Source organism: Gymnodraco acuticeps, unplaced genomic scaffold (assembly GCF_902827175.1).
Source record: "Gymnodraco acuticeps unplaced genomic scaffold, fGymAcu1.1, whole genome shotgun sequence".
NCBI lineage: Eukaryota > Metazoa > Chordata > Actinopteri > Perciformes > Bathydraconidae > Gymnodraco > Gymnodraco acuticeps.
The window spans coordinates 1,587,811-1,612,669 of record NW_022991325.1 but is presented as its reverse complement, the minus strand read 5'-3'; the positions used below and the strand labels follow the sequence as shown (position 1 = coordinate 1,612,669).

The window sequence follows — 24,859 nt, the reverse complement described above, 5'->3', positions numbered from 1 at the left end:
TAGTTACTTAAATATGTGAGATGGTTTAATTTAAATCAAATCATATTTTTTAAGTTGTTCCTAAGTACTGGTGTCAAAATCTGAATTTATAAAGTTACTAGTATTTACTAGTAGCTTTATAAATGCTATAAATGATGTATTTACATCTGTCAAAATAAAAAATAGTGGAGTAAAAAGTACAACATTTGCTTCCAAAATGTAGTTGAGTAGAAGTATAAAACAAAAACACTTGGGTTAAGTACAAGTACCCCAAATGTGTACCTAAGTACAGTTATTGAGAAATATACTTAGTTACTTTAGACCACTGCTAATAACATGCATTAGCACTTTACGCTCACTCCATCATAAACAGCACAGTCAGCTCAGAAACACCTAGTAAGTAAACATTTTATTGACCTAAAACATGCACATATGGCTGATAGAAAAATCATCATTTGTTGAAAAGAAACAAAAGGAATGTTGAAATGAATGGAACTACAACATACATGGCCAAATATTCAAATCCCTTTTGAGTTGTTCGACTGCCATGAGAGAACTTGGGCTGTGACAGACGCCTGCCTGGAGCCTGGTAGTGCTTGGACTTAAAGAAAATACTTCAGGTTTTGTGATGTGACGTTAACAAAGTGCATGGGCAGTTTTAATGTAATGTACCGGTGTTACCTGATGAGCAGCTGCTTACTGTGGACACGTTATACAGCAGTTATTAACACATGTTCAAAAAGGCCAGGATTAGCTTCTTTTTTTTTTTACTTCTTTACATCACACGTCTGTAGTGACTCAGCGTTTCACAGAGTCAATCATCGATGGAACTACAGTATGAAAATGAAACAGACCCACTGCATATACAATACAAAACGATTACAATATCTTGTATAAAAGATAAGTTTATACATATGTATGCACACATGCTCACGTTTGATACATACTGTACAGTTTGTATGTGTGCACCGTTCTAGTCTAACACACATAAAGACACACACTCACGCACGCACGCACACACACACACACACACACACACACACACACGAACATACATACATACATACAAGTGTCTATTTGGCTGCACTTTTCAGTCCCTCCTGCTGAAGCATTGACCTTCTGTTTCTCCAGAAGGCGTGTCTGTTCGCTCTGTAGAAAGAAAGACGGGAGCAATTCCAACACTGTCCTCCCGGGGGTCTGTAAAGTCGTTAGGTCGTCGGAGGCAAACCGCTTTTGTCCCCCCCCCTCGCCTCCTCTTTGGCCCCGGAGCCCGTGCCGTTGACAGTCACCTTCCGAGCGTTGGCGCCCTGTTTGGAGGCGTGGCTGTGCCGCTGAGTGTTGTTGGGCACGGTGGTCCCGTTGGAGCTCTGGAGGGCGGGGGGCAGGTTGTGGGACGCAGGGCTGGACTGGGAGGATGCTCGGGGGGGCTGGGCCGCGGCGGGGGGGCTGTGCACCTTGTCGCTGTGGGAGTCGCTCTCTGACGTGGGGCTGGTGTTGACCCCGTCAGAGTGGCCCTGCGCCGCCTGGGACGCCCTCCTGCGCTTCCTGGTGGGCTTCACCAGATACTGCAGGGGGATGGGGCCAGTCTGCACACAGAGACACACACACACACACACACGGTTAACACTACAGCTTTTATTTTTGATGGGGAACATTTACAGACAGATCTAAGGCTGGATGATTGGGTTAGATTTAACTTTGTCATTTCACAGAGTAACAGGACAACGAAATGCAGTTTGCATCTCAGGAAGAGTGCAGTCAAATGAACATGCATTATGCATGTATATAAATATGATGGATATGAAAAGCTAGTATATCAAGAAGTAGAAATATTGAATATAGGTAGTAGAAATATAGACAGTATAATATTGACACTATAGATATTACTACACTTTAGACACTTTGTATACATAAATGAATAATATAAATACACTATAGAAGGTATAACCAGTATGAACATTTATTTATTTAGTCATATTAATTTAACCTGTTTTTATACAATATTCCATCATTGGATTCTAAAAATACATAAATGTACTGACATGTGCCTTTGTTATCATGATGGGGTGTTTTTAAGTTGGCATGTATGAGTTCTATACCAATAGTCAGTGTTTTAGGCAGTATGTAGAAACAGAAATGAGTTCCATCATGGAAGCTAAGCAATGTTCGGCTAGGTATGACAGCAGTATACAAATATATTTTAGACATTACATTTGAATAATAAATATCAGTTTAAGTCTACAGCCAAATCCATGCCGTCATCCATGCTCTCTTTAAAGCCACCAGACTCCATTGACACAAACAGTCAATTGACCTCAGGAGTTTCAGGTCTATCTGTGCCTGGATCAGTTAGTTAGTGTTATTGTGAGACTTTGGTGTATTAAAAGAGTTAGTGAGGATACAGCAAAGACACACAGGAACACAAAACAAACAACCAGTAGAGGCAGCAGTAGTCCGGCAAATTCTATTACTGCAAGTAAAACTGACTGGTTTTGTGAATGGAGTCTGGGGCTTTGAAGAGAACATAAAACAACAGCTTGAGTTCTCTGTTTGAATGCGCTGACAGACAGCAAGGTAAAGCAGCAAAGATCATCTAAATATAGGTGGGCTTTTCTTTACTTGTTTATTTATTTAAAGGACAGTGCACATTAATCCACATTGCTGTAAATGAGCCAGTATTAGCCAGCAGGCTAATTTTCAACTGTTGTCCTTGGCAAGATGTTAAATAACCACAACAAGACTAGAGAAATAAAAACATAATTAAATAGAGTACAGCAGACAACAGCAGTACAACAGTAAATAGGAACAGACAAACATGCAAACAGATGAAATACTATCATACTATGATACAGTTAAAAGTGTTCACATTTTTGATAGCTTAAAAGCCAGTTCTTATGATAGTGGTTAAATGTATGATAGGAGGTGTTGATTCCCTCACAGAGAAACAGTGTTTGCCAAAGGAGCTGGACCTAAGAAGGACTGTACAGTCCCCTCTTAGGGCAGAACTTGTGGTTCTGCTGTTTGAATTGTTCTGCTATATGAAAGTGCAGAGTGGTGGTGGGGGTGCCTTGCCCTTTAGAATCTTAAAAATGAGACCTGCATCAGTGTGTTTTAAAAGATGTTCCCAGCTGAGCAGGTTATGTTTGTCCATGATTTTGCAATGGTGGTATAGCTTAGGTTTTCTGTCCAACACTTTGAGAGCTTGTTTGTAAAGTGACAGGATAGGCCTTCATGTTGTGCTATTCGCCTGGGTCCAGCTGCTCATACAGTATGTTAGGTGGGGAAGGATCATGGCAGTCATATAGAGTTTTGCTACAGGTGTTGTCAAACAGTTCCTTATATATCTAAAGTTTGCTAGATTGTATTTAGTTATTTGCATTACCTTTAAGGTGGCTACAATCCACAGCAGTACAACGCTTAGCTTCTGTGCTATCACTCCAGTCTGCTTTACCAAACTGCAATCTGCTGTAGGTATCTAAGGGCAACACTTTAGATACTTTTAGACTTTAGAAAATCCAAACCATCCCTTAAATATGGACAATGTACTTTACTTTGACTCCATCCCACATACATCTGACGCACCATGGATCAATCCTCAGCAGAAAATAGTCCCCAACAAATGTGAGCTCCTCCAGTTTAAGTCATGTTTGCCAAAAACTACAGTGTGCTACTGTTGGAGGAAACTACATGTATACAAATGAGAAATATTGTGAACAGTCAATAATAACAGGCCTGGGCTGAAATCCACAGAGAGGGTGGTGGAGAGGATTTGTCTTTTAATGGCATTTGTTGGTGATATACAAATGTATTAAATATCACCAGCATCAATCTTAACGTCAACATATCACAGTTGTTTCTGTTCAATCGAATTGACAAAGAGTTGGATGCAAGCGGGTTTCATTTTATGACATAGGTCTCAGTTAAACCATCATAACCTGTTCAGCCCCGAGCCTGTTTTTCAGGTCTCAGGCTCGAAAATGACATTCCCAGAACAAATGACCATATCTTCCCTTCTAAAAGGGTTACATTAATAATCTTTTTTCTCAAAGTAATGATAAACCTGTGAGTTGGATGTAGAAAAGTCAGAATCAATATAGATGTTTTTTATTTTAAAGTAAATTCAGATTGAACATAAAATGTAACTTATAGTGTCCGTCCAAAAAAAAAAATTACTTATAGTGAAAACCACCCTTGAATTTACACACGGCATCTATTACACGTCTGTCCGTCTTGGGAGAGGGATCCCTCCTCTGTTGCTCTCCCTGAGGTTTCTCCCATTTTTCCCTTTAAACTGTGGGTTTTCTCCGGAAGTGTTTCCTTGTACGATGTGAGGGTCTAAGGCAGGGGTACTCAAATACAAATCTTAAAGGTCCAAAATAAATGTTTCAATAAGACAAAGGTCCGTTTATTACGGTCATTCAAACTTTTAAACAATTGCAACAAGATTCTTAACACGAGGTTGCAAAAACAAAAATAATCTGTATGCAGCAGTTTTCATTGTTATTGTGTCTGTGCTTGACCCCTCAGAGTCGCAGTGTAAGAGCTGCACAGTTAGGAATAAAGGCAGCTGCACCCTCTTTCATTCAGCATTCCCATTATTGCTTTATACATGTCTTGCCCCCTTGTGTGTCCACTGAGGTTCGTCAGGCCCAACACATCTTCAACAAACTCCCCCTTTGCCTCATCATAAAAACTCACAAACACCAGCAACTGAGCATTGTCAGTGGTGTCAGTGGACTCACCCACAGCTAAGGAAATGCACTGTGCATTTTTTATTCCATCACAAAGCTGATGAATCAAATCACCAGCCAGTATTTATGTTCTTCTGGTTGCTGTGCAATCTGAGAGGGGATTTGCTTGATTTGACCTGTTATTTCCTCTTTTTGTTTGCCTTCAACATGGTCTCCATCACTTCAGACATGCATTCTTTTATACTGCAGTTATTATCCAGTGGAAAGTCCTTACCTACTGGCCTAGTTCAATCAAAGTGATTACTTTTTTTTGGCTGGGCAGTGTAGTTTTAAACACCGTCTTATTTGACTTTCTCAGGAATTAAAACAGTTTTTTGGGGGCAGACCCCCTCAAAGAAAACAATATATTTACACACGTAAGGTCATCATCTTAATAGTTTTGTATGCTCATCCGTGAGCAGAGCATCAAGTTGACATGTCTATTACAGCTGAATGCGGCGATTACCATCTTGTTCAGCGAAACGCCTCACAAACGTATTAAGATAAACAGCTTTAGTGCGTTTTGATTCAATGCTGAGTACAGCCAAACTGACAGTCTCTTCTCTGTCATTGTAGACCGCAAATACCTCATTCCTTCAGTGCGTGGGTCAGAATGCTTCTCGTTTTGCGCCGTCCAGTTAAAAATGAAATCGCCGCCAAATCGTATGTCCACGCTCGCGCCAGGACCGGGGGAGGGGTTACATGACGTGCATCTTGTGCTGCATTCACTTGCACTCGGACATTAGAGACTTTCTCTCATAAATGTCCGATGAGCCACAACTTTTCTTTCAAAAACAAAGCTGCCAACTGGGATGGCAGCTGGGGTGGCAAGGCCTATTTTTAGGGTGTCAGTTGCCACCCCGGTAGGTGAAACTAGGCTACTAGCTACAGTACAGATGGAACTAGATGAGCTGTTAACTCTCGCTCTGAATTTTTTTTGTTTTTGTTTTAATTCTCGCTCTGACTTAGACAGGTTGAAAGAGACACACACATTTTTCCCACCCGCATTCCGCGAAGACCCGCCCTACTGTGCCTCTGATTCGCAGATTGTTTGGGGGGAAAAAACGCTGACTGGATGCTGAATGTGATTGGACCAAAGCGTTGACACACACAGGTGGAACACAGTGGAACAGTCAGACATGCAGAGCGCTGTTTGCAGTGGACATAGCGGAGAATTTTGACTCGTTGCGAATGCGTTGTGGCGATGTCTCACATATAATACAGAGAGATCATACATATGAAAAGTATAATTTGCTCAGAGTCCGGAGACAGTGCTGGTTCGGTCCGGATCCGGACCGGAGTCCGTAGTTTGAGGATGCCTGGTCTAAGGACAGAGGGTCTAAGGACAGAGGGTGTCGTATTGTCATACTGATATTCTGTACACACTGTGAAGTCCACTGAAACAAATGTAACATTTGTGATATTGGGCTATATAAATAAACATTGATTGATTGATTGATTGATTGAATGATGGGATAGTAGACTGAAAGCTTTAGGAATCCAAAGTACAACATATAATAAGTACCCTGTATCAAGATTGATGCAAAACAAGTGAAATTTGACCTTTTTAGAGAGCAAAAAGAAACCACTTCTGGGGTCGTTTGGGTGGATTTTCCATATCTCTGGAACCCATTGGTCGATTTTGAACCGTTAGAGCCAATAGAATCGAGAGGGAGTTCCTAAATCCACTTACATGTTACCATTGAGGAGTGAGAGTGATGCGCACGCAGTTTGCCCAAACCGAAACCTTCGTTACGCTCTGAAAACTGAAAACTAGGCTTATTGATCATAAATATGATGATGGATTATCAGTAATCATTTCAAAGGGACACAGAGACATTGGATTGACCTTCAGCAGCGTTTGTATGTGTTTTAATGCCATTGAACACAACTTTTGATCAGAAAACAGCAAAGGTAAGACATATTGCCGTTTTGGCTACATAAAGTGAAGTTGTGTGTTGTCTTTGCTGGCTTTCGCTGCCGCGGGTTTTGGTCGCAATGTGATGATACTTATACCATTGGAATCTGTGGAATCTCAGCTTTCAGGTGATATCTTGTCTGTGCAGATCCGATGAAGTATAACATATTTCTTCCGTGAGTTATGTGCTAAGTGCGTTAGCACTCTTTCGCTTAGTGCTAATTCAGAGGCTCGGCGTTAGACTTGTGTTTTGTTTCGGTAAAAATTGTTCATATCGTCAGGTAGCTGACTTTCTTCCCATTAAGTAGGTATGACACATTCATAGTTTGTTAAATGTTAAGAAGCCCTCAGACCAGTGGCGGCTCCAGAGATTTTCTCTAGGGGGTGCTGTGGGGTAGCTTGACGTTTCATAGAGGATGCTCAAACATTAAGGGTTTCCCATTAATGCACCAGCGCTACAGTTGAATTCTCTACTGCAACACTCCCCACACGCACACACAGTGTACCCGCGACTGTTACAATGAAGGCTCGGTAATCAGCTCACGGCATATAGGTGTAAGCAGGGGTAAAGTGCTATTTTTACAAGTGGGGGGTGGACCTCACCTCCTCTAGGAGGGTCCTCACCTCCTCTAGTGGGGTCTGGGGGCATGCTCCCCAGGGAAGATTTTTTTAAATATTGAAGTTAAAAGCATCAATCTGGTGCACTTTGAGAGCAAAATGAAGAGATCTATGGATTCATCTCTCAACACCCATATGAAACAGAACTGTAAACAGATTTTCTATTTCTTTATAGATATTTTACAAATCACTCCCCTTTTAAAACAAACCGTTTGAGACCCACTGAGATAACTAGACTAAAGTTAACTATCTAAACACTGAGAGCCCTTCACCTGAGCTGAGGTTATCTGAGACTCTCCGTCTGACAGGAGAGAGTTCTCCCTCCACCTTGATGTTGAAAAAGCTACTTATATCCCTTAGCTTGGCTAGCTAGCACCAGATGCTAACCACAACGATCTCCGGTAGATACCCACCGGTGCGCGAGGCGAGCTCTCTCTCTCGCACGCACACAAAATAGCTCGACACACACACACACACACACACACAAATTAGCAAATAATTTGGTGCTCTAGCTAACAGGAAGTCACTCAAGTGTCACAAAGTAATTTAGCCTATGGGTAGGTCAAAAATCTAATGGGTGCTGGCCATTGGCCTAATCATATCACCTGTGTTGGCTTTATGTTTTTGGTCAAAAATGTGTTTGTTTCACATTTGCATTGATGTAATCAATCATTTTTCTAATTTAATAAAAATAATAATAATAATAATTTTCAAAAAAAACATATTTCTTGGGGGTGCTTAGGGGGGGCTTTGGCAATCCTAGGGGGTGCTTCAGAATTTTCTTTTTAACTGAAATGGTTTTGGGATCATGTTTACATGTTTTCCACAATGTCAGCATGATGACGGACCATTTAACCCATTAATACAAATTAAAAAGTACCTCCCGCTCAAACCAAGGACAGACTTCCATCAACCCATGTTTTGAATTTGAGGACATGCACAAGAAATTGTTAGTTTTAAGTGTGTGAAAGTGCTGCAAAACGCTGCAAAGAGGAGAAAATGAAACTATGAAGACACAAGAGTGATAGTAACGGTTCAGGGAGGGTAAACATGTGAGGGGTGAAAGCTGCCACTCACTCGTCTCCACTCGTAGAAGTAGGCGATGTCCATTAGTGTGTAGTAATCCTTCAGGGGCTCATCTCCATACAACACCTCCACCTGCAACACACAGCAAACACTGAACACACAGCAAACACTGAACACAGGGTTCCTGCAGGTTTCGCTAACTCAAATTTAAGACTTTTTAAGACCTTTTTAAGATCACTTTGAATAGAATTTAAGACCTATTTCACGGCAAGAATGCATGAAGGAAAATTGCTATGAAAGAAGAAATATGTCCCATAATTACTTACAAAGCAAATGTATTCATGTTCAACATAAGAACAATGACTGAACATAACAGTACATAACTGTGTTAGCCAAAAAGTGTGTGTGTGTTAGGGCTGTGCAATTAATCGTATTTTAATTCATTATTAAATTATTATTTGTTTTAAAGTTCAATAAATGGATGTTTTCGAAGTCAATGAATAATCGTATTTAATAATCGTGATATCAATTATTGACCAAAATAATCGTGATTATGATTTTTGCCATAATCGAGCATCCCTAGTGTGTGTGAGTGAGAGAGAGAGTGAGAGAGTGAGAGAGAGAAAGAGAAAGAAACAAGAGCTATATTCATAGCTCTGCTGCCTTGGCTACACTCTTTCATCGTTGCTGTTGTATGGTTGGTGTTTAATTACGGTATTTAGCGTCTACAGCACCTCCGCTTTTAGACGCTTGCGCATTTCCACTGCAACGGGGTAGCCCCGTTTAAGCGTCCCTAAGCGTCCTCGCTCAGGCCTCGGGCTGCCTCGCTGGCCGTCCGAGGCCGTGGCGCATTTCCATTACAGTTTAGGACCTGGGGTAGCAACGCAGTGTAGGCGGGGCGATCGGCTTTGTTTTTGTTCACATTTCGAGTTGTTCCGTCGAGCTCCCGCTGGATTTGATCATCCCCAATGAGATGTAGGAACGTCGTCACCTCCTCGGTCGACCACGGTGTGCTTTTCTTATTAGACGTAGCCATTTTTGTAGCTCATCCGTTTACAAAATGCTGTTTATAAAAATGCTGCAAGCTTGCTTCTAAATATATATGCGACGCTAGGGATGAACTCGCGCACGATCTTGTGACGATTCTCTCTGACCAATCAGCAGGCGAGAGTGTTGACGTCACTAGTTCAGCCCTGGCCCTGGTCTGATAGAACCACGATTTTATGGGGCCGGAAAAAGTACCCGCTAGCCGGTACTAGGCTATATGGAAAGGCCACCAAAAACTGGCCTGGCCGCTTGAGGACGGTTAAGGACGCTTAAACGGGGCTACCCGCTGCAGTGGAAATGCGCCATAGGGACGCTTAAACGGGGCTACCCCGTTGCAGTGGAAATGCGCCATTAGACCCAGAACACACTGAACACACAGCACACACTGAACACACAGCACACACTGAACACACAGCAAACACTGAACACACACTGCACACACTGAACACACAGAAAACACTGAACACACAGCAAACACTGAACACACAGAACACACAGCAAACACTGAACACACAGCAAACACTGAACACACAGCAAACACTGAACACACAGAACACACAGCAAACACTGAACACACAGCAAACACTGAACACACAGCAAACACTGAACACACAGCAAACACTGAACACACAGCAAACACTGAACACACAGAACACACAGCAAACACTGAACACACAGCACACACACAAACACTGAACACACAGCAAACACTGAACACACAGCACACACTGAACACACAGCAAACACTGAACACACAGCACACACAGAACACACAGCAAACACTGAACACACTGCACACACTGAACACACAGCAAACACTGAACACACAGCACACACAGAACACACAGCAAACACTGAACACACAGCAAACACTGAACACACAGAAAACACTGAACACACAGCAAACACTGAACACACAGAACACACAGCAAACACTGAACACACAGCAAACACTGAACACACAGCAAACACTGAACACACAGAACACACAGCAAACACTGAACACACAGCAAACACTGAACACACTGAACACACAGCAAACACTGAACACACAGCAAACACTGAACACACAGCAAACACTGAACACACAGAACACACAGCAAACACTGAACACACAGCACACACACAAACACTGAACACACAGCAAACACTGAACACACAGCACACACTGAACACACAGCAAACACTGAACACACAGCACACACAGAACACACAGCAAACACTGAACACACTGCACACACTGAACACACAGCAAACACTGAACACACAGCACACACAGAACACACAGCAAACACTGAACACACAGCAAACACTGAACACACAGCACACACTGAACACACAGCACACACTGAACACACACTGAACACACTGCACACACACAAACACTGAACACACAGCACACACTGAACACACTGAACACACACAAACACTGAAAACACTGAACACACACAAACACTGAACACACAGCAAACACTGAACACACAGCACACACTGAACACACAGCACACACTGAACACACAGCACACACTGAACACACAGAAAACACTGAACACACAGCAAACACTGAACACACAGAACACACAGCAAACACTGAACACACACAAACACTGAACACACAGCACACACTGAATACACTGAACACACACAAACACTGAACACACAGAAAACACTGAACACACAGAACACACACAAACACTGAACACACAGAACACACAGAACACACTGAACACACACAAACACTGAACACACAGAAAACACACACAAACACTGAACACACAGCACACACTGAACACACAGCACACACTGAACACACTGAACACACACAAACACTGAACACACAGAAAACACTGAACACACAGAACACACACAAACACAGAACACACAGCAAACACTGAACACACTGAACACACACAAACACTGAACACACAGAAAACACTGAACACACAGAAAACACTGAACACACAGAACACACACAAACACTGAACACAGAACACACAGCAAACACTGAACACACACAAACACTGAACACACAGCACACAGAACACACTGAACACACAGCACACACTGAACACACTAGGGCTGTGCAATTTAATCGATCCTGCGATATATATCGATATTTAGTTTTCCGAGAAAGTATCGATATTTCAGCCGCGGGTATCGATACATTAAGTCTGATAACTGTGTTCGTTATTCTCGCGTCCAGGAGAGAAGCTTTAAAAAGGAGACTAATTGAGTCTCTGAGAAGGTTCAAATGTATACTTTAATTAATAAAAAGCGCGGTAATGTTACAAGCAGAAGATGGTTCAGTCAGAAAAACAGCTGTGTTCCGCTGCCCTCCACGTCTCCAATGTTCGTTGTTGCGCATTACAGAGGATTCAGACATTGTACATTAAATATATAACTAAACACGCCTTTTCTCCTCCTTATCTCTTTCATGACTTTTCATTTAATACATTTTAAACGCTGTAATCAATACTCCAAAAATACCTCACGGCTGGTATCATTTCCGGTAGTTCCGGATGTTGTCTCATGTTACCCACGTCTGTAAACAAACGTATTCAAATAAACTGTACCTTCATTTAATATTCAGCAATAATAATATCTCGACGTCTATAGTTGTAGTGTTGAAATCTGTAGGTTTCGGTGTGCAACACTCCGTGTCATATCGCTACTAAATTCACCTCTATAGTAAATGGTATATTAGCCACATGCTAAATGCTAACCGGAGATGAAGGATTTTCAGAATAAAAGCTTAACAACTGGTTGTGCACAAGAACTTCTGGTTTTTCAGTATAAAACAGCATTTAAACTGACGGTATGTTTAAGATACTTTATGCCATCAAAACATTGATTTTAATTTCTAACAAGTCCCATTCAAATCCCCCGTGTTCCGCCACCTGCTGCACCTTTTAATTCTCCATTGTCCATTGTGATACTGCACTTTATGTACTTACGTTTCAAAGGCTTGTAAGCTACAGTTTGCACTGTTTCAATAAATGAAACTAATTTTCTCACCACATCTTTTGATTCATTTTGTCCAGCACTTGCAAGCTGTAGACTCTCTGTCAGAGCCATATATTGTATAATTGATGCTTTCAGTTTTCAGTTGAATTAATTCAATCCAAGTCAATGGAACACTCACAAGATGTCACCAAAATCACACTGTCCCTTTAAAATCTTTCAGAAAATGATATAAGTGTATCGAATTATATCGAATCGTATCGAATCGTTGGCTGAATATCGTGATATATATCATATTGTGAGCTGAATATCGTGTATCGTATCGTATCGTATCGTGAGATTAGTGTATCGCTACAGCCCTAGAACACACTGCACACACTGAACACACAGCAAACACTGAACACACAGCAAACACTGAACACACAGCAAACACTGAACACACTGAACACACAGCAAACACTGAACACACAGAACACACTGAACACACAGCAAACACTGAACACACAGCAAACACTGAACACACACTGAACACACTGAACACACAGCAAACACTGAACACACAGCACACACTGAACACACAGTGACCCGCATCAACAGACAGAGGTCTTCTTTAAGATGAGGTATTTCTACCTACGGAAGTTAAGATCATCTTTACTATAGTTTGTGATATTTTGAAATAAAAACTCCATATAACATAAAGCCTCCGTTGTACAGTAACACATAATATGCAATAAATATTTAACTTACTTTTGTTCTACCTTGGAGGTTTTGGGATCTTTCTTTTTTTAACGTGTTGTTGACTCTTTATTTAATATGAGTCTTCTCTTTTATTTGGTCTTTTCCTGTAACAATGGAATATCCCCGCTGTGAGACAAAGAGGCTTTTTGAGTTGGATTGTAATCATCAATATGGAGAGTTGCATTTGAATATCGACCCAGTAAAACCTGCTGCTCATGTTCGATCATTTTCTTTATTTACTTACGCATGAAAGTTTAAAGTTTTCTTGTTGTGTTTCTACCTCATAAAAAAATGGCACTGACTTGTGGCCGATCATTTGTACAAAGATGAGCCTTTATTTGATAGCGTCCAAAAAAGAGGGAGGTTTTGATGAAGAAGCATTAGGTGAGGAAAGTCTCAAAGTAGGGCTGAAGTATGACCTTTAATTCATTATTTCAAACATTAGCTGCAGAATGTTCAGATCTTTTTAAGATAAAAATGTAAGCACTTTCAAGGTCCCTAAACCAAGAATTCCAACACTCTTGCAGATATTATTCTCCCCTCTTCTACGGCGGCAGAATTAATCCACATTTAATCAATATAGCAATATGGGTTAGTGTAGTATTCAAAATTGCAGTACGTGCAATAATTATATAGCGGCAAAATTATATATTTTTTAAATTAAGGATTGTGGTGCTGCATAGACTTCCCAGCCTACAAATCCTATTCCACAGACTTAATAAAATATCTGTTTGGTATCTCCCCATGATAATTCTGAATAGATCTTTCAATGATAGTGAGAACAAAGACGCAACAATGATCAATTCCTCCAATATCGTGAATCAACTCGAAAGTCAGAATAATCACAATGATTTTTTTCCAAAATAATGCAGCCCTATACTCTATATTCTTATCATTAATGCAATTGTGAAATATAAAATATAATTCCTCTACACCCACAGCAACATTTGAACTTTTGTTGTATGTTTCATTATTGGTGAAGCATATTAATTTGTTCCACGCTTAAACATTGTACAGGAAGCATGTGAAGGTGTGTCATTTATGCATCGATTTGTCGCGATCTGTCTGTGTTTTAAATTTGTCTGTCTCTGTTTCCTGTTTTAGTTTGAAAAGTGCCCCCCCCCCCCCCCCCCCCGCTCGTCTTGTCTGTTGCTGGTGATTGTGTGCACCTGGTGCCCTGTGTTTCTCCTCCCTCCTCACCTGTGTCTTGTTGGTTTGATTAGTCCTGTGTGTATTTAGGTTCTGTTTTCCTGTTAGTCTGTGAGGTCCTTGTTGCTGGTGACTGTGTTCACGTGAGACAGTCATATTGAGGCTGTGTCATGTACCACAAGGAGTAATAAATGCCCACACCAGGTTGTATTTGGACGTTCTGCCTCTGCCTCCTTGCTTGGTCGGGCCGCTCAATGGTCAGCTTCACAATTGGTGTCAGAAGTGGGATTGACCAAGTGAGGAGGGGAAAATGCAGAGAGGAAACAAGAGCGACCAAAGAGAGGAGCCAGATGACGGTGTGGCTATGCCAGCAGCTGACCAGGGGGCCACGGCTGGTCAACCAGGGGACAGGTTGGAGGAACTAGAGGAGATGATGAAGTCATTCATGCGGTTTCAGACAGCCAGTGACAAGCAGGAGGAGTGCCGTTTGAGAAGCATGGAGCAGCAGATAGCCACTCTGATGCAGCTGCAGCGGCTCCGGGCGGACCCCGCTCAGCTGGAGAGGCTGCTCTCTGAGAAGAGCGGAGGGATCCAGAACCTCAGGATGAAATCTCTGTCAGAGTTTTGGAGCTGGAGAGGAAGAATCAGATCCCGAAGAGGAAGAAAGGGAAGCTTCCTTTCGACTTCACACCCCCCTCTAAGGAAACCATGCTGCACAAGGGGAAGCAGAAACACCGGGCGGAGTGGAGACCCATGGAGGAAAGCAAAATGGCCAAGGCCAGAGAGAGATGCAACCATGCGCATCGCGGGGTCGTACCTTGCCTGGCAGCCATACAACTTTACGGTTAAGCACCGGCCAGGGAAGTCCAACCTGGTGGCTGACTGGGTGTCCCGAAGCCAAGATTTTTAAGACACTGTGCTTCCTGGGGAGAGGGGTAAGGAAATGTAACGGAGGTGATCTCTGGGGCCGTAGATCTCGTTCTCCGTAACGTAGGATATAGCTTCATTATTGGCGAAGCATATTGATTTGTTCCACGCTAAAACATTGCACAGGAAGCATGTGAATTTGTAATTTATGCATCTATTTGTCGCGATCTGTTTGTGTTTTAGTTTGTCTGTCTCCGTTTCCTGTTTTAGTTTGAAAAGTGTTCCCCCCCCGTCGTCGTCGTCTTGTCTGTTGCTGGTGATTGTGTGCACCTGGTGCCCTGTGTTTCTCCTCCCTCCTCACCTGTGTCTTGTTGGTTTGATTAGTCCTGTGTGTATTTAGGCTCTGTTTTCCTGTTAGTCTGTGAGGTCCTTGTTGCTGGTGACTGTGTTCACGTGAGACAGTCATATTGAGGCTGTGTCATGTACCACAAGGAGTAATAAATGCCCACACCGGGTTGTATTTGGACGTTCTGCCTCTGCCTCCTTGCTTGGTCGGGCCGCTCAATGGTCAGCTTCACAGTGAGCATCAGTTTTGAAATGCAAACTAATCAGTAAAAAGGTAAGTCTGTTATTTATTACATTATGACTTCTCATAACAAGAAAAGCACCGGTGTAACAGCGACTGAGATCCAGAGACGTGTTATTGTGAAAGCTGTCTCACTCTGTGGATCAGAGCCATGCTTTCCCTGTTCTCTCTTTACCGTGACATAGTTCAAATAATAACTGTTCTTTTGGAGACAAATGGTGGTGGAACCAGTTGTAAACATGACAATGAAATTGGATCGGCTTACAAAGTTGTTATGGTTGTCAACAGTTGTCTTCTTGATAACAACATTAGTTGTTTTTGTAAAAAAAATGTTGCCGTGTTTATTTGTCGACTTCATGTATATAAAAAAAAAAAAGATCCTTTAACTCTATTGTGACTCCATCAACTCCTGAGAAAAATATCTTGCTCTTTTGCTGCTTCTTGTTTCACAAAGCTCATCAGCTAGCTGTACCTACCCTATATGTTGCCTTCCACAGTGCATAATACCACTCCATGAAGGCAGGATTCTCAGCTAGTAGCTATAGCAACATCATGCTGATATCTTCAGTGCACTTACAACCTAGTTTAAGACTCTTTTGATAATAGAGTGGCTATTTAAAAATGTCAAGTTTGTGCAGCATGCCCCGTGTCACACTTGTAATGATTTTCTCTGACCAATCACAGGTCTGCAGTGATATAACTCAACCTTCTGGTTTCAGCTTTGCTTGCTTGGAACCTCAACATTGTGGTCGCAAAAAAAGTAGTAGGTACTATCATCCATAACTTCTGCAAACAAAAAAACCTAAATATTGAGCGTCCAGTTGAGTAGAAATGTGGAATTTGTCTTCCGTAAAATGCTCAGATTAAGTTTGTTTATCTGACTGTTTTCACTTGAAACAGCTGTACGCTACACCTGACAGCAAACCAGAAATGAGTAGCATGAGTGAACCAAAACAGTTCAGTTCTGGTCCTAAATTACTGCCATTAGCTTTTTGCAGAAAAGCGCTTTACATTTGTTTCTTTAAAGCTCTGTTCGTTAATATGTTGCACTGCCTGGTATGACCTGCCTTTGTATCAGATTTTACAACTGTGTAATTTAGAGTCCCTTGATATTATTGTGTGGAAACCCTGATAGTTTAAATCAATACAGCATGGGCTGCTGTGTGGGTACAAAGTGTCTCATTACCCGGTAGTTGTTAGGGATATCCATCTTGCTTCGGAGGAACTTTGCTAAGTGCATGACGGACATGGCTGCTGGGCACTGCAGGAAGCGTTTACCGTTGGCCTGGCACCGAGAAAAGAGCAGACCGTAAATCCACACTGAACACCAGACGACCTCAAACATGGCACGTAGGCTTCAACTGCTGCGTCACCATACACTGATTTCTTTCAAAATAAATAAATACAAATCTGACTTTACCTTATCACCTTCCAGCTCTGAATGCTGCCTCTCATTATTTCTGCAAGGAAATATTCAAAACAAAGAAAAGGCGTTAATCAATAACAATAAAATACATAATTATCACGATTATTTTGGAAAATATTTAAATCAGAATTAAACATAACTACTCGTTGACTTTAAAAAAATAACAGGATTTCTTCAACCTGTCAAATAAAAAGCAATAAAACAATTAAAATATAGTATCCTATATGCATTTAAGTGTAATAAAAAAGTAATGTTAGTGCTTTTCCACAATATACTGAATACTAATAAAATAAAACCGTAAATATATTGATCATTATTCTATTATTAATATTATTTTGGTAAACATGTTGATCAGAATTATGATCAACATTATGATGTTTGCTCAATATTGCATTGACAAGTAAGGGATAATGTGCAGTGAAAAGAAAAAACACCCGATCAAGATCCCTCCGCTTCGCGTCAGTCTCTGTGATCATACTGTCTGGTTTTTTTCCAACGATGACCGGCTCGCTGCACATGATCCAGCTTATTACACGGCCACATACTAAACAAACTAACAAGACTTATTTTTTACTTATTTGAACTATGCCTATTTCAAAGTGTTTGCACATTTGCAGAAAGTAGGTCCATTCAAGCATTTAAAAAAAATAGTTTTTTGCAAAACAGACACATCTTTATTTCCATGTTGTATTGCCTACAGCAATGTTCTTTCAAATTGTTGATCATTTGAAAGAACATTATTTTTGTTGGAACCTAAAGAGACATATTTTTTGTTCAAAACAAGCTGTTATATAGCTTTTGCATATGTTTTATAGCCTACATTTGGGTTGTTTTTGTGTGTTGATGTTGTCAATTTGGAAATGCAGTTTTCTGAATATAATAATGGAAAAACATTTTGGCGTGTTTTTTATCCGATTCATTGATTAATCGTAGAAATAATTGACTGATTAATCGATTATCAAATTAGTTGTTAGTTGCAGCCCTAATATAATTCTATATAGATTTAAACCAAATAGACATATTAAATACAACTTGATAACATTAACTATTTTGTAAAGAAAGGGCTCTTCCACAACCTACTGAACACTCAATATAAAACAAAAAAATATTTTATAATTTGGACCAAAACAAATATGATCAACTATGTCGTAGCCTATGGTCGTAGCGCACTACCACAACATACAGAAGACTCCTGAATCAATATATGTTTTAAATGTTTACGTTTAACATATTCCAGTCCGGACCTCCAGCAAAGCAAATTGCTGGAAGGTAAACGTAGGTTGCGCCTGATTTATAACACAAAACGGCAGGATAATTACTGCAACGGAACGTGGAATAATGTTCGCTTTATTAACACTATCCTGCTAAAATTGGAGAAAAACAATTCAATGAAACACTCAGCCCAAATGACAATGGAACCTTTTGAATTCTTCACACATTAATTAATTTCATTTCCTATTTATCCTAGGTTTTAAATGGGCCTTAGCTATTTATTTAAGTAAAACTACTCCATTGTTTGCTTTATGCATGATCAGGTCATTATTTGTCATTGTTTTCAAACCTGTCTAACATTTCCCACAGCTGTTTATTTGTGAAACTGAGAAATGATTGACTCACTTGTTCCTCTCGTAGAACTGTATGGACAGACTGATGATTTCATCCTCTGCTATGTTAAACGTCTCCACCACTTCCCCTGGTTCCAGCACACGGTTCTCTGCGTAGAAGTCCCGCCTCCGTTTCATCTCATCTGGGTTCAGAAATAAAAAAGTGTCCATTGGTAAACAAAGGCATCATCATGAAAAGCTGTTCCTCTGCAGGCTCATAAACGTGGTCTTACCTTTGAATAACCCCGGAACAAGCTTATAAACAATATCTTGTAGAGTTTTGTCCGCTCTGGAAAAGATAAAAAAGAGTTGATAAGCATGATGCTCATTGCATTCAGATGACATAATACCTGACACAGATCATGGTAACTTACCGGATGCTGAGCTGAGGACATGTCTTGTGGACCTGAACGTCACATCGAGGGCAGAACTTATTTGTCTCCAGGAAGGCAACGATGCAAGTTTTACAAACTGCGTGGAGAGAAAGAGGACAGATGCTAAATCACTGCTCTGCATTACAAACAGTGTTCAAGAGGAATTTAGGATTGCTTTAAGTGGGGTTGCTACTTATCCAGAGACAGGGGACTACATACAGTAGATTGGACAGAAGTACAGGCAGAAAAGACCCCATCCCAAGCAGTCAAATATGTTTTACTCAGTTGTTGACACTTTAAAGAAAAGCTATCAATGCTCTCTTCAAAGCCACCACACTCCATTGACTAAAACAGGTTGTTCTCTTGCATAATACAGGAGTTGCTAGTCTACTCCTGCCTTAGTTATAAATTACTGTTTTTTTCTTCCAATGGAGTCTATAGAGCGCCACAGTGACGCGTCCTAAAACCCGGAAGTAAGCTGCGCATGGGTTCCTTCGACAAAAAAGCAATGGGATTTCTCCATAGGGTTTTGGAAAATAGCTAGAAATAAGGTCTGTGGTTGAAACACATTTAAGAGACGGGTCACGTTTTGTTCAGTCGGATAATCTCCACATGTCTACCCTACTTTTATCATTTTCGAGTCATAAATCTAATCGATAGATTATGATCGATAGATTTATTATTTGAAAATTATAAAAGTAGGGTTTTAGGACGCGTCACTGTGGCACTCTATTGGCTTTGAAGAGAGCATATATTCAGTTCCCCATCAGAATGGGCTAACTGAATATGAATTGAATATGAATATGAATTCCCGTGTCTGGCGGTTAACATTTTCTAGATTCAGCATACACTTAAACTATAATTACTTTTTGTAGGTGGCTTAAGTATGTGTTCCTGCTGTCCCTGTCCACAGTGGTACAATGCTTAGCTTCCCTGCTAGTACTTCTGTTTGTTTCTGCAAACTGACATCTAGGCATAGGTAGTACACTCATTATGAATAAGTACCTCATCACACTCAAACACCAAAGCTATCCCTTCAATGTAGACTTCATGGGGCGGATTTAGAATACAATACTACTTTTGGTTGGAGTTAAAGCGATATAATATAAACTCTATCAAACAAAATGTAAATGTGTCACATGCAATAAACATAATTGATCCCTCTTCCTACAGACCTGATTTAAAAAAGAACATCGTCAGTAAATGGCCAGAGTTGGGTGTAACGCGTTACTGTAATAACATTACTTTAGTCGGTAACGGAGTAGTGTAACGCGCTACTTTTATAATTCAGTAATCACACTACAGTTACTAACATTTCCCCAACACGCGTTACTTCGTTACTTACTAAAATCAGTCATAATCACACTGACAGACAAGAGGGGTTTCCGCCGCAGGTTTATATACGTAATCTACGCGACTTGCGCGTCCACATCTCCACGTGCAGTGCTGCATAAACATGGCTGAGTCAGCGATAACTTTCGAGGGGTGGAGGTATGCCCATTACTTTGAGTTCGTCCGAAGAATAGACAGGAATGTGACGGTGAGGTGCAAACTGTGTCCAGGCCAGAAGCTGTTATCCACTGCTGTAAACACCACGTCAAACCTCAACAAACACCTGCAAAGAACACATGCTAAGGTGAAGCTAATAGCTAAGGACCCCCGAACCCAGAGTGAGGATGTTGTGAGTGCGCCGCCGCAGACTCTGAAGCAGCAACAATTAGAATGTGGAGGACCGGTAACCAAAGCAGAGATGGACAGGCTTGTAGCATCCTTCATAGTAGAGGAAATGTTGCCCATTTGCACAGTGGAATCACCATCGTTCAGAGATATACTGCGCAAAATACAGATAGCTGAAGACAGCCACGGTTAGATAGGAAAACATTCAGGAGCTGGATCAGTCTTATGCGACAATGGAAACTGAACTAAAGAGAACATTTGAAACTTTAGCAGTCTGCGTGATCTGCCCGTAGGGCGGGCCGGCCCTGCGAGTAAAGTAACGAGTAAAGTAACGAGTAACTTTATGTAGAGAGTAACGAAGTAGTGTAATATATTACTTCTTTTTTTTTTAAAAGTAATATGTAATATTACCTTTTTAGTAACGACCCCATCTCTGTAAATGACTCATGTTTGCCTCCATACAACCACAACATGAGCTCTGCTAACATACAGTAAATGGGATCTTCTTATTGGGTAAATGAAAACACTGTCCATGCATGTGAGGGGATGTTTTCATGTGAGGAACTTACAGGAGTGCAGGCACTCTACGATGGTTGTGGCATCAATTAAGTAGCCAGCGCACAGTGGGCATGTGAGGTGTGAGTTCAGATCTGTGATTTTAATCCGGTTGGGCTGCATTTTATCCATCTGGACAGATCTGAGGAGGGAACAAACAACAACACACATGTTCTAGTTAAAAAGTAGGGCACAGGAGACGATGTAAATGTGCTTGTTAACACTATTAGAAAGAAGAAGACGTACTTAATTAATCCCCAAGGGGGAAATTAAGGGTTTCCCTCTGGTGTTATTTTTTGTTTACATTAGTTGGTATACACATGGACACATGCACAAACAGAACCACATGCAGAGTAGCAGAGTGAAGGGGCTGCCAGTCGTCCGGCGCCCGGGAGTTGGGACTCGGTGCCTTGCTCAAGGGCACCTCGGCTGTGCCCAGAGTGAACTGGCACCTCTCCAGCTGCCAGTCCACATTCCGTATGTTGGTCTTATCGGGATGTGAACCGCCAACCCTTCGGCTCCAGAGCCAAGTCCCTACAGCCTGAGCCCCTTATTATTATTATCCCAAGAGAGTGGCTGCCTTAGACAATGTATGCAGCTCGTCCTTGGGACAGCCGCTTGTGAAACCACAACAAAGAAAGCTCAGGGCCAAAAAACACAAGTATACTAACATGTAGTAGCGAGAAATAACGTGAGGAGAGCAGGAGCCGTGCAGCTAAATGCAGCCTGTGTGCTGCTGCTGCTGCTGCTGCTGCTGCTGCTGCTCACAGCCAGCAGACTATTGAATCGCCCCTGTGTGGCCTCATCTCGTGCATCAGCTCCACGAGCAACAAAGAGCGTTTCATGCCCCGGAGCTCGCGCCGCCCGCCCGGGCACAGACACCCGACACATCCCGAGCGAGCACACACACTGATGGGGGTTGCAGAGCCGCAGAAAATCACACTGGTACACAAAGCAGCCATCTTAAATTCACTGACAGGGCTGTATCAGGAGGCGAACAAGAGAGGCTCAAAATGTGACACCGTGCACTCTGTGTGCGGCTCATCAAACCGCGCGCGACGGGCCCGATAAAGAGCGGGCACCGACGCTTGGTTCCTACCTGATCACACATCAAAGTTAGCCTCTCCTCCCAGCCAGGATCCAGGTAAATTATTTGGACTTGGGAAGAATTTGCAGCAGCGCCAGAAAATGGCTTTTTTCAGCACCGTCAGAGGACTGCCCATTTTGGATCACGTGATATTATTTTGTCGCCTCGTTCACGGGGCAGACAGGGATCCTCTGCAGGCCCGGCTCACTTCATGCATCCATTTACTCTGCGTGGGCCCGCACTTACATTCTGTAACGTTATATCTATTTTTTTATTTTGTATTTCAATATGTTGCACAGGAGAGGGGTGTGTTTGTCTCAGTCACGCAGAATGTGAATTTGCGTGAGGCCCCGCAGCCTTGTTGCAGGCCTCCCGGGCCCGAGCGGTGGGCTGTCCCAAAAGAGTGTGGAATTTAATTGGCAATTTGCAGGTCTCGCTCCATTTGAATTATTTTAATAATATATTTATATCATATAATAATATTATGAAATAATCCTCTTTCGTACAAATGAAATACAAATGATTTACATTTTAAATAGGGTAATAAAGGCCTACCAGTGGGAAAATGTGTCTGATCAAACACTGAATACTGAATAGGCCTTAGCATGCCACCGATCCAGTGATGCACAGTTTAAAATGAGTTTCATTTGAATCCAAATAAGCTTTTCCCTTCAAACCAGAGATTGGATAATGTCCTGGGTAACCTAAGAAATCAGCAAACATTTACAGATAGAAAGTCAGCAAAAAAGAATAGAACTACAATAGGGTAAAACTGACAATAAGTCAGCAGTTCCCTTAGGTAACATGCAGACATTCTATTTATTGTATTCATGTATTTGACAGGGAGATTATCTAAGGCATTGTTGCATTTAAAAGAGTGAAACAGTCTAAGTGTATTAGTTGTAGTTAATTTGAAAACATGTTCCATGGTTAGGCTACTAAGAAATACAATCACATAATACAACAGTGTTACACAGGCATAGAAACTACCAAGAAAAGACAGACAGACAAACAGCAGTAACCTAAAGAACAATTGTGAACCACAACAACAAATATGATTAAGAAGAGCATTGTATATATATCCTACTATATGAATATACATTAATCTCAGTGTTAAAAGATTTGTCTTTAAGAGAAATCCTCAGAATCTGTTATCTTTAGGACATTCATGGTGTCAGATACCCAGTTATACTTTTAATGCAACCTATACTGGCTTTCACATGTGTTAGGAATGGTAACATACTGTATGTAGCCTGTAATGAGAGTTTTCTCTGAAACAAAACATGTTGGACAGTGTATGATAACCATCAGGTCTCATGAAAGAAAACAATTTCAAACTGTTACAAAGGATGACATGAGGACATATCCTGACCCAATTTTTTTGTTTTCCTGTTTTGGTTCTTCACTTAAAATAAAAGGTTTGTGACTTAAGGCATATGATAAGGCATGTTTTTTGTCTTGTTTTAATTATAGCCTACTTTAAGTATTTTGAACAGTAGACGTATGGACAAACAATGTGAACAAATAAGAAGTAATACAAATATTTACAAGTAGATTATTACAAATGAGTGAATCTTGTTGTGTATTTGTACATTTATTAATGTGTAAAAGGGCTTACTCCAGTAATTTAATTGAAGAAGCCAAGATATCCTGACTTATAGACCCTTAAAAAGGTAAAGCTCCAAAAACATGAATACACTTCGCACAATGCAACTCTGTTCGTAAAGACTCACCCTGCTATACATACAGAAAAGTTAGCTTTATAGCAATAAAATGGTTGGAGGGCCCTTTTAAAGTATTATTTTAACTTAATGTCCAATGTCATCATAATCTATGACACACAAATGAGCAGTACACATCCAGTTTGTGAAGAGGCAGAAGACTCATCAGACGACTTTTTATTCTTCCTTTATGAAGATTCATGTGAGAAAGTTCCCTAACACTGGTCCCTTGAGGCAGCTGCCCATTAGTCATCTGAAATGTATTCATACAAAGTGTCCATACACTTCTAATTTTACTACTTGATAGTGTCTTTATGATACTGTCTATATGTATACTACCCTCATATTGTATTCATATTTATAGTACTGCTAATACTGTTCATATAATTTAACTTTTCATATCTGTCGTATTTATAAACGTATATTATACATTACACTGCACTTTACTGCTTCTCTTGCACATTTGGTGAGATGCTTACTGCATTTTGTTGTACCATTGACTACCATTTGATCTAATCATGGCTTTAGATCTTTTATCAAACATAGTGGTGGTAATATCTACAGCTCAAATGTTTGATCCGAGCACTACAGGTGCAGACAGGAGCTCAGTATGTTGTTTTTAAAGAGCTACCTGAATTTTTTTATAGTGACACAGAATCTGACCGATTTAAGATCAGGGCCATAAACACCCGAGGACACTGAGGTCATCATATCCGCTGGTGGTGGGTTTTTTCAGGATTTGTTTGCATTTAGCCACCTGGGGGTACTTCACACTCCACAAACTAATAATAAAGAA

The 24,859-nt window shown here is 41.0% G+C and overlaps 1 protein-coding gene across 2 annotated transcripts; it reads right to left on the bottom strand.

Annotated features, from left to right (window-relative positions):
* Window positions 1-369: 369 nt before the first annotated feature.
* Window positions 370-22,661, bottom strand: LOC117562524 (polycomb group RING finger protein 2-like). 2 transcript variants are annotated; one of them, XM_034240366.1, is made up of 9 exons: window positions 22,355-22,661; window positions 21,270-21,397; window positions 19,024-19,120; window positions 18,883-18,938; window positions 18,663-18,792; window positions 17,040-17,079; window positions 16,806-16,904; window positions 8,323-8,403; window positions 370-1,565 (listed from the first exon to the last, which is right to left on the bottom strand). In XM_034240366.1, exons 2-9 carry the CDS (start codon window positions 21,385-21,387, stop codon window positions 1,188-1,190), a joined length of 999 nt encoding a protein of 332 aa, XP_034096257.1. In that variant the 5' UTR covers window positions 21,388-21,397; window positions 22,355-22,661; the 3' UTR covers window positions 370-1,187. The 2 variants fall into 2 exon arrangements, with proteins under 2 accessions (XP_034096257.1, XP_034096258.1); XM_034240367.1 differs by lacking the exon at window positions 22,355-22,661 and adding an exon at window positions 21,927-22,298.
* Between the last annotated feature and the right edge of the window lie 2,198 nt (window positions 22,662-24,859).